The sequence below is a fragment of the Benincasa hispida genome, chromosome 1, assembly GCF_027475165.1.
Source record: "Benincasa hispida cultivar pf3 chromosome 1, pf3_genome.v1.1, whole genome shotgun sequence".
Classification (NCBI taxonomy): Eukaryota; Viridiplantae; Streptophyta; class Magnoliopsida; order Cucurbitales; family Cucurbitaceae; genus Benincasa; species Benincasa hispida.
Genome location: NC_143478.1, coordinates 98,407,966 through 98,422,183, shown reverse-complemented (window position 1 = coordinate 98,422,183; position 14,218 = coordinate 98,407,966). Strand labels below are relative to the sequence as shown.

General features: G+C 34.0%; 1 protein-coding gene and 1 pseudogene across 1 annotated transcript; both read right to left on the bottom strand.

The window, feature by feature from the left end:
* Positions 1–1,187: 1,187 nt before the first annotated feature.
* On the bottom strand, positions 1,188–2,637 carry LOC150038898 (phenylalanine ammonia-lyase-like; annotated as a pseudogene).
* Positions 2,638–11,859: 9,222 nt separating this feature from the next.
* Positions 11,860–14,218, bottom strand: LOC150038897 (phenylalanine ammonia-lyase-like). The gene has a single exon (XM_090315765.1). It carries the CDS (start codon positions 14,108–14,110, stop codon positions 11,984–11,986), a length of 2,127 nt encoding a protein of 708 aa, XP_090171891.1. The 5' UTR covers positions 14,111–14,218; the 3' UTR covers positions 11,860–11,983.

The window sequence follows — 14,218 nt, the reverse complement described above, 5'->3', positions numbered from 1 at the left end:
GGCTGGAAGGCGTGACCTCCCACCACCACCTGCTGTTCGGTTGGAAGAATCCGATCAATAGTGTTCAGTTGGGACGTTGGAGCTATTCCACCACCTGGGATGATGGTTCGGAGATAGCGGTCAACCGCTGCTTGAATCACAGCCTCATTATTCAGCGTACCTTCACCTATCAAGTTTGATGACTGAGTTTCTTCTACCGGGGCTAGGGTTTCATCACCTTGCTCTGATACCATATTGAAATAGGGAAAGAAGATAACACAAAGAGTTTACGTGGAAAACCCTAATTCAGGGAAGAAAAACCACGGTAGAAAAGAACTTATTATTTTTTATCTCCAATTTATAATACACCCAACCCTAGATATAAATAGAATAATGTGAAACCCTAATTTAGCAAATATAGTAAAAAGACAAAAATGCCCTTAGGGCTAATTTAACATATTTCAACACTATATAATACCAATAAAATTACATAAAATGAAATCAATTATTAAAAAGAATCGGATAAGAAAATAAAAATGAGATACAAATGCTATCATATATCTCATAACAATTTTTCCTAGACATAAAGTTGTAAATACCTTTTCACATTCTTCTCTAGAAGATATCACCTTTTTTCTCGTTAGCATTCTTGTTACCAACTACTCTCTTACAAATCTCTATAATGAATAAGATCTACAGTCCTTGATTTATTTTCAATCTTAGAATTTTCATTCTCATACTCCAACCTTATCTTTTCAAGCTTCTTTCGTAAAATTGGCATTAATTCTTTTTCAAACACACTAATCTTTTGGAATATTGAAGTGTTTGAGTTCACTTCATTATTACCATCATTTTCAAGTACATGCTCAACTAAAACTTGCCTTAATTTTTGTAGTAGTACTGCATGGATCATCAATGAATGTAAAGGTATATTCTCTATCAATAACTTTCAGTAGCTTTTTCTCATAAAATCTTGTCAGGTGAAGTGTGCCATTAGAAGATGTGGTCAACACCTTTTTTGCTACTTGGCTTACTGTGCTTTTAACAGTGCTCTTCAAGTTTTCCTCCAAATGCCTTAAGCCAATTGCTTGGCAAAGAGCGACTAAAAATGTGGAAGACATGAAATTAAGAATATCAATGGCTTCAGCTATTTTTCTCGAGGAAATTAAATCAAGAGAGTTAACATCTTGGTTGTGCTACTCAATGCTCTAGACATGACTAGTCACTAGATTTGCAAGTTATTGAAGTTCAGAGCAGTATGAAGCCATAGCAATTTCGAAGCCTTTGAAGCCATAATTCAAACTAGAGTTTCTACTTTCAGAGAGATTAGAAGGTAAACCGTTCTCGTAGAAATCATTGATTAATTCCGAAAATTGCGCAAACATGAGCTTTCCAATCGTTACAATGGCCAAGAGTGTTGTCCATTGAAACTCCAATTGGTGTTCCTTGGAAATTGCCTTCCTACAATGCTTTGTTTCTTGAAATATCAATCAAAGGGTTGTCATTGACTGAATTAATTTCACGTTCGATCGACTTCGTGGAGAAATGAATCACTTTAATCAAGGGACCCAACCATTGAGGAGAAGTTCTAAGAGCATAACGATCTTGTTTGAGTTTTTGGAGAGAGTCCATTTAATGCAATTTCTTAGTAGTTTTCATATAGGAGCTTCCATCTAAAATGTGCTCCATGATTACAGCTACTTCAATTTGTCCAGGGTGGTGCTTCAACTTATGGGTCAAATGGTCGGTGAATTTAGACTTTCCTTGCATCACCTCGGCGAAAATGACAGATAGAGTTTCAGACAAAACAACCAAAATATTTACCTCGAATAGAACAATAGAAGCCAGCCCAGAACAGACCGTGGTGCCATTTACAAGAGCAAGACCTTCCTTAGGTTACAATACAAACAACCCAGAATCAATACCAACTTGTTCAAAAGCAACCTTTGCATCAAGGGTTTCTCCATTGGGTCCAATTACTTTTGAATTTTTCGACCAATGAGCAACCCTGCAATATAAGACAAAGGAACCAAATATCTCGAAGCTATAATTGTTCCTCGAAGTGGCAAACACGGAGTGACGTTGTGGTTCAAGAGATTAGCCATGGCTTCCAAAATCTCGAATCTAATACTATACTAGCATTGAAGGAGAGTGTTGATTCTCACCAACATGGCCGTTCTTGTGGCAGAATGAGGTAAAATGTTACTCGACTCAGGACCATTTCCAAAGATGCTAGACTTCAAGAATCGAATAAGCTCCTTTTGAAGAACTTCACCTTGATTGGTTCTTCTATGAGAAGTGGCACTGAATCCAGTAGTGAAACCATAACTGTCGATACCTTTGCTCATGCTTTTCATAACCCAGTCGCTGCTACCTTTAACACCGGCCCTCGCAGACTTGGACAGTTGAACTGTGGCATCGTTGTCACGATGAGAATGACAGAGACTTGAGAAATGGTGCAACTCTCTCCTCCAAGCTTCACCAAAGGCCTTCGATAATCTTCCACCATTTGCTTCACCTCATCCAAATGACTTCCCTTCATGGAGTCAGCCGCCATACCCAGTTGAGTGGATCCTGATGGTTGCTGCACAAGCCCACCATTGAACAATTTTGGGCCATTTGAATCTGAACAAAGTTTGGAATGATCAGAGTGGACATTATTATTAAGAATATGTGTGGGTTTTGGTTTGAGTATATTGGTTTAATTCTAGCTGAGTTGTGAAGAGAAAATGAGAAGCTTTATGATTAAATAGGGAAGAGTGGGTTGCGTTAGGTGAAGGACTAAAGGAAGGATTGAGGAAGGAGATAGCTGTCGAAGTTTGGTGTGGAAATTATAAAAGGGTCAAAGTAAGAATAATAATTGCTAATATTAACTTCATCGGGACTATTCTTTTTATGTTTGGTGGTCACAGCCTCCTATCAATTTCTTTTATAGCAAGTTTTTTTTTTCCTTTTTATTAAAGAAACAAAGTTTGTTTGGGAGTGATTATTGACTTTGATATTGCAAAATTTATTTTTGTCATCATTAAAATGGATTTATTTTAGGGAATAATAGCTTTTTAGTTTTTAGGTTTTGACTCTACTTTCTATTTAGTTCTTAAGTTTTGAGTTTTGTTTCAATTTAGTCTCTAAGTTTCAAAACGTTATAATTTTACCTTTGAGATTTATGTTTTGTTTCTGTAACACCCCGCACATTTTTTTTTAATAATAATGTAATTTTCAGTAACTTTATTATTTGGAAATTCAGTAATTGTCCAGGGCATTTTTGGAATTTTAGATTTGAAGTAAGTGCGAGAATTTAAGTGTTGGCGTGAAAATTATTCAATTTTTAAATCCAATTTGAAAATTAATGGCAGGAATTAATTTTCTTTAGAAAAGGAAAGGAATTAAATAGTATAGAGTGGAATTAGGAAATGATTTAATTATAATTATACTATTTTCTTTTTTTGTTATTATTATTATTATTATTTTTTAAAATAAAAAGAAGACCCACCCCTTCTCCCTCACGCACGAGATCTCTCTTTCCCCCAAAATATCTTCCTACCATTCATGTGTTGCCGCCACCTCCTTCACTGCCTAGGTCCAAACGCCGCCTCTGCCTCCCTTACTGCTCAGATCCGAACGCCGCCGCTGCCTCCCTCACTGCTCATATCTGAACTTCGCAGCCGCATCCCTTACTGCCCAGACCCGACCTCGCCACTGCACGTCCAGCCAGTTTTTCCACCACCTGTCGCACCCAGCAGGAGAGCCGTCTGAGACATCGCCGATCCATCCTTCTGACCACCGCGTTTCGCGCCGTCTTCCAGCAACTTGACTTTTAGTTTTTGGTAAGATCTACTTTTGGTGGTTGGGTTTCTTGAAAGACTTTGGATGCCCACTAAGTTGGATTAAGGATTAAATTAGTCGCATTATTTAATTTCAGATTTGAACTAGGAAAATCATAGCAGCGACTGTCCAGCGGATTCAATATCGTTCGGCAAGAGTGTTGGTAAGAGTTATGGTCCTTATTGTTGGTTTGTGGGCACGCTTCGATTACTGAATTAATTTTGACTTAACCCTTGTATCTTTAAGGTTCCAAGTCGTCATCCATTGGGATTTAAAATCTGTTAGCAGGAGATTTTGGAGTCAAATCTTAGGAGTGGTTGTTGATCAAGTTCTTTGGGTAAGCTTTTGGGTATTGTGGACTTGAATATGAGATTTTGCAATTATTGTTGGACTGAAATTTAATGGTTGTATTCATATGTTAGGGTCGTTACTTCAAATCGTGGTCATCGTTTGGTTGTCTTATTTTATCTGTGGAATTTTGATTAAGGTAAGTAATCTTAATACTGGAACTGCCCATGGGCCAGGCTTTAGTTGTATGCTAGCATGATAAGTGTATGTTATGGCAAATGTTAGCATGATAAATTATAGTATGATCTGAACCAAAATATGTTCTGCCACGAGATCTGAATTGTTTAAATATACACATAGATACTTGAATGCTAGTATGAGATTGTTTGTGTTTCCATACGATTGTATGTGATCTGATGATGTTGAGGCATACATGTATGTTGTAGAACTATGATGTTAATGTATACTTGAATGTTGTAGAACATACTGTTGAGGTATATGTGTATGTGGTAGAGCCATGGTATCGAGGATTATATGTATGTCATAGATTCGTACGGTGGTGATTTTGATTTTGAGATCGTGTGATTGTCCTTACTGATTAGTTAGATGCCCATTAAATTTTGTGTTTCCTTCGGGATTCACCAGTTTGTGTTTCCTTCGGGATTCACCAGTTTGTGTCTCCTTTGGGATTCACCATAAAGAGATTTAAAGTTCTTTTCATATTTCCCTTAATGTTAGTTTTGATGTTTGAACTTGAAGAATTGTTTTTCATATTTATTTATTAATCTTTATGATTTATGGGTACCCTAATCTTGTTTTCGACGTTTGCATTTAATAAAGGACTTTTGAACTTCCTTATCTATTTAGCATTTATTTCAACATAAAGGAGTGTCGTTTTAAGTGCCATGTATGCATGTATTTTAGTAACGGCCTAACTTAAATCCTAGGGGGTCGGGTCGTTATAGTTGGTATCAGAGCAAAACTTCTCCTAGTAAGATGTGGTTCGGGGACGAACCAAGCGGAAGCTAGTGGGCATGTAACGACCCGAGTTCAGGAAGGGTACATGAATGAACCGATATCACATCTGAATGAGAAGGATCCTAAGGACATGAAAGTATGATTAAGAAAGGCTTAAAAGAATTGAAAGTTACTACCTATACCAACAAGGTGTACCTTCTTTTACGATGGCTCAATCATAAAAACCCCAAAGTTAAGCGTGCTTAGCTTAGAGCAATCTTAAGTTGGGTAACCTCTTGGGAATTTTCATATGATGCATGTGAGTGAGGACAAAGCATGTTGAAATGACCCGTGTTGGTTTGTAGGGACAACTTCCTCTTCTAGAAACATTCAAGGCAAGTAAGGATGACATAGCTGAATGTCGGGGTCATTCGGTTTCTGAATCCTAGGCCTAGGGTGTTACTGTTTCAATTTGATCCATGAGTTTTAAGATTTTATATTTTTAACCAAAAATCTAGAAAATTAAATAGAAATTAAACTCAAAACCTAAGGATCAAAAAGTTATTTTTCCTTAATTTTAAGATTTGATGTTTGAAAAATGTTAAAACTGATTTTACAAAAATATAAAATAAATTAGAATTGATTTTTTTTTTTTAATAATCTATTGAAAAGTTCTTTTAGTGGGGTGATTCCCACAAAATTTGGCTACATTTTTTTTCATTAAAATTTGATTCACTTATGTATGGATCGTTTTTTTTTTTTAAAAATAATAAAGTTATTAATTTTTAGGGATTAGGTAAGTTCTAAAATCATCGAAACCAAATATAGTAATTTAAAAATACTTTCAAATTACTACAAGAATTCTGAGTTTTAATGTCGATTTAAAACTGACATTAAAAGGCTTTAATGTTGGTTGACAACCGACATTGAAGATCGTGTTATAAAAGCTCTTTAATGTTGGTTTAAAACTGACATTAAAAGGCTTTAATATTGGTTGACAACCGACATTGAAGATCGTGTTATAAAAGTTCTTTAATGTCGGTTTTAAACTGACATTGTACACCATCTTCAACGTCGGTTTAAAACTGACATTGTACACCATCTTCAGTGTCGATTTTCCATTATAATTTTTTTTCAATTATTGTCCCTTTTTTTTTAAATGCCTCATTTTTTAAACTGTCCAATCCATTTTTAATATTGATCAAAAAGTTAAAAACAACATTATATGTCTCGTGTTGAGTCAGGAAATGTCCGTTATTGTTTTTACAAAAAATATATATAAAAAAAATTGTTTATTATAATGCGTGCTTGTTATACTCTGCATGGCAAGCTAACAATCTTTGTCTTCCACCTATAAATTCACTGAACTCAAAACTGAAATATAACAATAGACATAGCAATATACCATAAAACTAAATACAAAGTTATAATTACCCCATCTGTAGAAAGAGCAAGACGAAGATTTTTATGTTTTAACCCAAACTCTAGCCACAAATTGTCTATTTTTTCCACGATAAGGCATCTTTGGGATGTTTTAATAAACTATTTGTTTCTTCTTCTTCATTTTTTTTCATGCCACGTCAATAAATTTGATGTTATTTGCTTCGAAACATTCTTTCAAATCTTGGAATTAGGGAGAAATACCACATGACTTTTGCTGGGACATGTTTAGCCCTTTCCTTTAATTTTTTATGAAGCTTCTATCTTGACGTACCACAAATCGGACATACATTTGCAGTAGAGAGTTTTTTTTTTTCTAAACAAGCAAAAATCGTTGCTACATACATGAATCTTCTCGTACTTCATTTCAAGAGTACCCAACATCTTTTTTGCTTCGTAAGTAGAAGTTGGAATTTCATTAGGATTAGGTAATATGTCATAAATTAATTCCAAAACCTCAGTGAAACTCTTATCGCTCCATCCAAATTTTAGCTTTCAAATTATATAACTTTACCAATGTAGATATTTTGGTCAAAGGTTTACAATTTGGGTACAATGGTTTCTTTGCATCATCTATCAATTCTTCAAAATTATCAATTTTTTCATTAAAATAATTGTGTGCGGCCTCAAACATTCCAATCGTGTCATCAACATCAACATCATGCTCATCAACTTTGTCTCTTTCACTAGTAGATACATTTTCATTGTTTTTCTTAATCGATAATTATTCACCGTGAAAAATCCATGTCTGATAACTTTGATCTGTACAATTAAACAAAATAAGTTATCTCTTATTGTGTTCACATTTAGAGTCTTTGCATTCACACACTTCAAACATGGACAACTAATTTTTAACTAATTTCATTCCAACATTAACTAATTTCAAGATGAATAATTATTAGAATAAAAATAAAATGAATGAAATAACACTTGAACGACACCAATCAAGCTTAATCAACTAAATAAGACCAAATTAGTTTATATATAATTGAAAGAAAATGATTTTGATATACACTTGAACCACACCAAGCAAGACTACAACCCATGTATATATTCTTCAACTAATTTAATTCCAACTTTTCAAAATTTCAAGAGACTTAATCATTAGAATAAAAATAAAATGAATGGACAGACAACGAGCTGAACTCGACTGACCCACTAGAAGAACTCCACCACGGACCCATCGGAAGAACTCAACTAAATCTACAGATCCAAGGCGAGCTTAACTCCACTGGAAGAATGACCACAAGATGACTAACCACTAGAAGAACGCTCATGACGATGACCAACCAACGAAAGAACGCCCATGATGATAGAGACCCAAACAGCGCTGGTGACGACAACAATCGGAACAATGTTGGTGATTCGTATGGCCAAGGAGAAGACAGGGTTCGCTAAGAGAGAAATGAAAGTAGAGGGAAGGTTTGGTAGTGAAATGAAAGAGATATTTTTTAATAAAGTAAAAAAAATAAATGGAGACCTTTAATGTCGGTTTTAAATCGACATTGTAGCCTATCTTCAATGTTGGTTTAAAACTGACATTAAAGATCCGTTTCTTTAAACCGACGTTGTACATCCGGTTTCATTCTTTCCTATCGACATTAAAGCCCAAAGTTCTTGTAGTGAATATACGAAATATGCCTTTAAAATTAAAATTTGGAACCAAACATTATTAATATGATTGTCTAAAAATCAATTTACTAAGCCAATTGTTCCAAAATTTATTATTTTAAAATCATTATTTCAGCCATCATTCCCGAACATGAACTTAAACTTAATTATTTCCAATCTTGCCTAAAAACATTTTTAGTGCTTACCAATAATTTTTCAATTAATTATAAATTTTAACCTAGCTTAATAGTTTCAAACATTTATCACATTTCCCATCAAATAATCAAACAAATAGAAAAAGGAAACTTTGGGTAGTAGCCAAAATATGCAATAAATATAAACTTTTAAATATCAAAAGAGTGTATAAACAAAAATTATAAGATAAAAATTAAAATTAAAAAAGAGAATTAATGGAAGAATTCGGTGAAAGTCCAATATGTTGTATGTTGTTAGTTAGTTAAATAATGCATGGATGATAGTATAAGAGTGAGTTTGTATTCACTTTTTTAAATATTTATAAACATTTTTTTTACTTATAAATACTTATTTAAGTATTTAAAAAATCAATCCAAACATGTCTTAAATGTATAATCGAAGCACATTCCTTGAACACCACATAAGTTTAATTAATTCAACCCATTGAATACTAAACAAAAATATATCATAACTTTGAAAAATATGAGAGAGAGATAGGGGTTGGTGAACTTTAATTGATTTGAATTTCTAAGGTAATTGCAATTAGTACCTTTTTTTTAGAAATAATAACCATTTAAAAAAATTGCAAATATAGATAAGTCTATCTATCACTTATAGACTACTACCAATAATATGGTCTATCAATGATAGACTATTTAAATTTGACCATATTTGCAATTTTTTTTACATTATGTTATATATGCTAATATTTTGGGTCTGATGTTTGCAACTGTCCCTTTCTAATTTAATTTGTATTGCAATGAAGATTTAATTTTATTCTTAGCTATAATTTGATTAATTTATATACGGGTGGGTCATTATTTATTAACCATACCAATCTCTACCATAATAAAAGGGGTGAGGGGAGAATTATTTTTAATTCCCCATTTTTTTCTTTAAAATTTTTAATAATATCTATTTTACCTTTATAGTCACACTATACGTACCATATTGCTTCAACAAAAACTAATAAAACAAAAAGGTTAGAAAAGGGATGAAAACTTCCCTTTCCCTCCTTTCAATTTTTAAAGAGTAACAATTTGGTAGAAACAATCATCGTGAGCTGAGTGAAAAATATGGACAAAAATTCAATTAAAAAAAAAAAGGAAACAAAGATCATCTACTGAGATGGATGTTGGTGGAGACAAAATTATAGCAAAAGATGATTTTACGGGGGTGTTTGGCTCACCAATATGAGTTGATTTGAGTTGGTATAATATACCAACTCATTGTTTCGCCCACCAATTTTAAATGTTGGTGGAGGTGACTAGGTATATTTTACTGACTCACTTCAACTCTCCATTCTTCCAACGTTTTCAATGGCTTCACCCATCGTCCACTATCACATTCCGAGAACTAACTGCAGGCTCCAACAACCACCTCCAATGACAACTTCGATGATGAAATCCGAACTCCGAAAACCATTTCGATGACCAACTCTGTGCTTCAGCAACCTTCGCACGACCAATTCTTACAACCAATTTCGAGCTCTATCAACTACCTCTGTTGACATAAACTCTGATGACTTAAACTCCGTCAACCAAGTTTTGTTTTGTTTAGTTGAAGAATTTGGTGAAAGTCCAATATTTTTGTTTGTTAGTTAAATAAAATGCATGTGTGGTGGTGGAAATGTGGAGTATGATTGAAGCACCTTCCTTGAACATCCTCATAAGTTTAATTAATTTAACCCATTCAATACTATACAAAATTATATCATCACTTTCAAAAATATGAAAAATATGAGAGGGAAAGAGATGGGGTTGGTGACCTAAACCTTTAACTGATTTGCATTTCTATTTTAATTTGTATTGTAATGAAGATTTAATTTTATTGTTACTATAATTTTGATTAATTTATATAGAGGTGGGTGATTATTTATTAACCTAACCATTAATATGAGAAATTGCAAGTGTGTCTACAAATTGAGAAAAATACAGAATAACCTTCAAACAAGTGTGTCCATGCAAATTAATATACAAGGTGCAGACCTACGTCTAATCTCCATGTTATCCCTTCTCATATATACAAGAAAAATAGCTATTTTTAACCGTTTAAAAAAATAAAAAAAAATACCACGTGACACTTTTTAATTGGATGCAACCCAATTGCATCCAAGTATTTTTCATTAATATATCAGTAAATAAAATTGATATACTAGACCTTTTGGTATATTACTAACATCATTATCGGTATATTTTTTTAAAAAAATATATTAATTTATACCCTCATAAATTTTAAAGGTTGTATCAATTTCAACCTCTCAACAAATAATTGTATCAATTTCAAACGTGAAATAAGTGTATCAAATTACACCAATGATTATGTTCCATCTGGAAAATCTCGTGTAAAATTTGATTATAACAATATAAATTAAATCCCTAAACTTTCATAAATAATCAAATATTTAGACAATAAGTTAAAATTTTCTTCGAGAATCGCACACGCAATTACTCTAATAATCCATTTTGTAAAACTGACATCAAAAGAAGTATACAAATGTTTGATAATTAATGCATGGATGATTTTTAAACGTAATCGTATAGACGAGACTTATTCTCAGGTGTAGTGGGATGATTCTTAGATTAAATCCATCTGCCATCCATGGTTTAAAATTTCCATCAAGTTATCGAAGGGCTCGAAAGTTTGATGTGGAAATTTTGTTTCTCCCCTAATTTCGAGAAATTTCGAAATTTTGAGAATATTCCAATTTCCCCCATTTCGATGAAATTTTGACATATGGAAAATTTTCTATTTTTTTAAATTCACTACGTTAGCTCAATCCAAGTTTATTAAATTTTATAGTCTTGATTACACACAATTCTATAATTTCACACACCAATGTCATTTTAAACAAATGATTAATCCTTTTTATGTGTTACTTTTTTTCTAGTTTTCAACTTTTCTCCATTTTTAGCTTTATTTTCGGCCCAAGACTTTCGTTTCTAAATAAATTGAATTTGAAGAAAACACAAAAAAAAAAAAACCTATATTTATTTTAATCTCATTCAAACTTTTTTTTGATTAAATTTTCACATCATTTCATCTAAAAATGAATGGATGTGAGTTCTTTTTTCTTTACCATCCAAAACTTTCATAATTTTCGCATCATTTCACCTCAAAATATTCTTAAACTTTATATTATTTTATAATTATTTTTTCATTTCTGTTTTAAATTTCTACTCTCGTATCAATATTTACATATATATTTATAATAGACATCTAAATATTGTTTTACTATATAAAAATTGTGATTAAAAATGGTTAGTAATAGTATAATTAAGTCAAAATGAAAATTTCATTAACTAATTATAACAATGTCCATCAATTTTCAATTATTGCCCGAAAATTTTAGTCTGGCTTAAATTATATGCCACGATCATTTTGTAATTATTAGTTGATCTTTGAATTTTTTTCAAACAAACTTCAAATGAAGTTGAAATATACTACAGGGATTATGTAAAAAATAAAAGTTACACAGGGAGATAATTTGGCCGCGAACTATAAATTGTTTTGAAGGATTTTAGTACAAACACGTGCCTTGGATCATCGATAAGATGGTATCAGTTGTGATTAAAAATGATTTAAAAGTTTTTTATTAAAAAAAAAAAGGCGAATACAAATGTTATTACATCTTTCAACCATTTGAAGTACATCGGCCAATTCAACGAATCGTATAAGAATTAGACTATTAGCAAATAGGAATTGGTGCTCCATTCCACTCCTTCAAGCATTCAAAGATAGAGTCGATCATTTTTCCTTGACATAAAGCTGTAAATACCTTCTCGCACTCTTCTCCTGGAGATATCACCTTTTCGCCAGTTAGCAATCGTGTTCCTAACTCCTCTCTCACAAATTTGTATAATGGGTAGGATCTGCAATCCTTGATCTGATTTTTAATTTTAGAATTTCCGCTCTCATATGCTAGTCGTACGTTTTCAACCTCTTTCGGTAAAATTTCCTTCAATTCCTCTTCGAAAGCACCAATCTTTTGGAAGATTGAAGTGTTTGCATTCATTTCGTTATCACCATTTTCAAGTGCACGCTCAACGAGAATTTGTCTCAGCTTTTGCATGAGCGGGTAAGTAGCACTGCATGGATCATCGATGTATGCAAAAGTGTATTCTCGGTCAACAACTTTGAGCAAATCCTTCTCACCAAATCTTGATGGGTGAAGTGTGCCATTAGAAGATGTAGTCAACACTTTTTTTGCTACTTGGCTAACTGTGCTTTTTACGGTGCTCTTCAAGTTCTCCTCCAAATGCCTCAAGTCAATTGCTTGGCAAAGAGCAACTAAAAATGTGGAAGACATGAGTTTAAGAATATCAATGGCTTCAGCTGTTTTTCTTGAGGAAATTAAACCAAGAGAGTTAACATCTTGGTTGTGCTGCTCAGCGCTCTGGACATGAGTAGTCACTGGATTTGCAAGATATTGAAGTTCAGAGCAGTACGAAGCCATGGCAATTTCAGCACCTTTGAAGCCGTAATCCAAACTAGGGTTTCTACTTGCAGAGAGATTAGAAGGCAAACCATTATTGTAGAAATCATTGACTAATTCTGAAAATTGCGCAAACATGAGCTTTCCAATTGATGCAATGGCCAAACGAGTGTTGTCCATTGAAACTCCAATCGGTGTTCCTTGGAAATTTCCTCCATGTAATGCCTTGTTTCTTGAAACATCAATCAAAGGGTTGTCATTGACTGAATTAATTTCACGTTCGATCGACTTCGTGGAGAAACGAATCACTTCAATCAAGGGACCCAACCATTGAGGAGAAGTTCTAAGAGCATAACGATCTTGTTTGGGCTTTTGGAGAGGATCCATTTCATGCAATTTCTTAGCAGTTTTCATGTAGGAGCTTCCATCTAAAATATGCTCCATGATTGCAGCTGCTTCAATTTGACCAGGGTGGTGCTTCAACTTATGGGTCAAATAATCTGTGAATTCAGGCTTTCCTTGCATTACCTCAGCAAAAATGGCAGATAGAATTTCAGACAAAACAGCCAAAATATTTGCCTCAAAGAGAACGATGGAAGCCAATCCAGAACCGACAGCAGTGCCATTGACAAGAGCAAGACCTTCCTTAGGCTGCAACTCAAAAAACCCAGAATCAATACTAGCTTGTTCAAAAGCAGCCTTTGCATCAAGGGTTTCTCCATTAGGTCCGATAGCTTTCGAATTGTGACGACCGGTGAGCAACCCTGCAATATAAGATAAAGGAACCAAATCTCCAGAAGCTGTAATTGTTCCTCGAAGTGGCAAACACGGAGTGACGTTGTGGTTCAAGAGATTAGCAATTGCTTCCAAAATCTCGAATCTAATGCCGGAATAGCCTTGAAGGAGAGTGTTGATTCTCACCAACATGGCTGCTCTCGTGGCAGAGTGAGGTAATGTATGACTTGACTCACTGCCATTCCCAAAGATACCAGAATTCAAAAACCGAATCAACTCCTTCTGAAGAGCCCCACCTTGATTGGTTCTTCTATGAGAAGTGGCACCAAACCCAGTAGTGACACCATAACTATCAGTGCCTTTGCTCATGCTTTCCATGACCCAATCACTACTAGCTTTGACACCAGCCCTAGCAGACTCGGCGAGTTCTACGATGACATCGTTATCACGAGTGGCAATGGCGGCGACTTGAGAAATGGTGAGAGTTTGTCCTCCAAGCTTCACCAAAGGCTTGCGATACTCTTCCACCATTCGCTTCACCTCATCCAAATGACTTCCCTTCATGGACTCAGCTGCCACACCCCAGTTGAGTGGATCCTGACCGATTGTGCAGAAGTTCTCTAATGAACCATTTTGGCGAGCCATGGCGATATGAAGAAGGAAAAGAATGGACCAAAAGGGAGAGAATAGAAAGAATGAAATAATAATGAAGAGAAGAATCGAGTAAAAATGAGTGTTTTGGTGAGAGTCCGA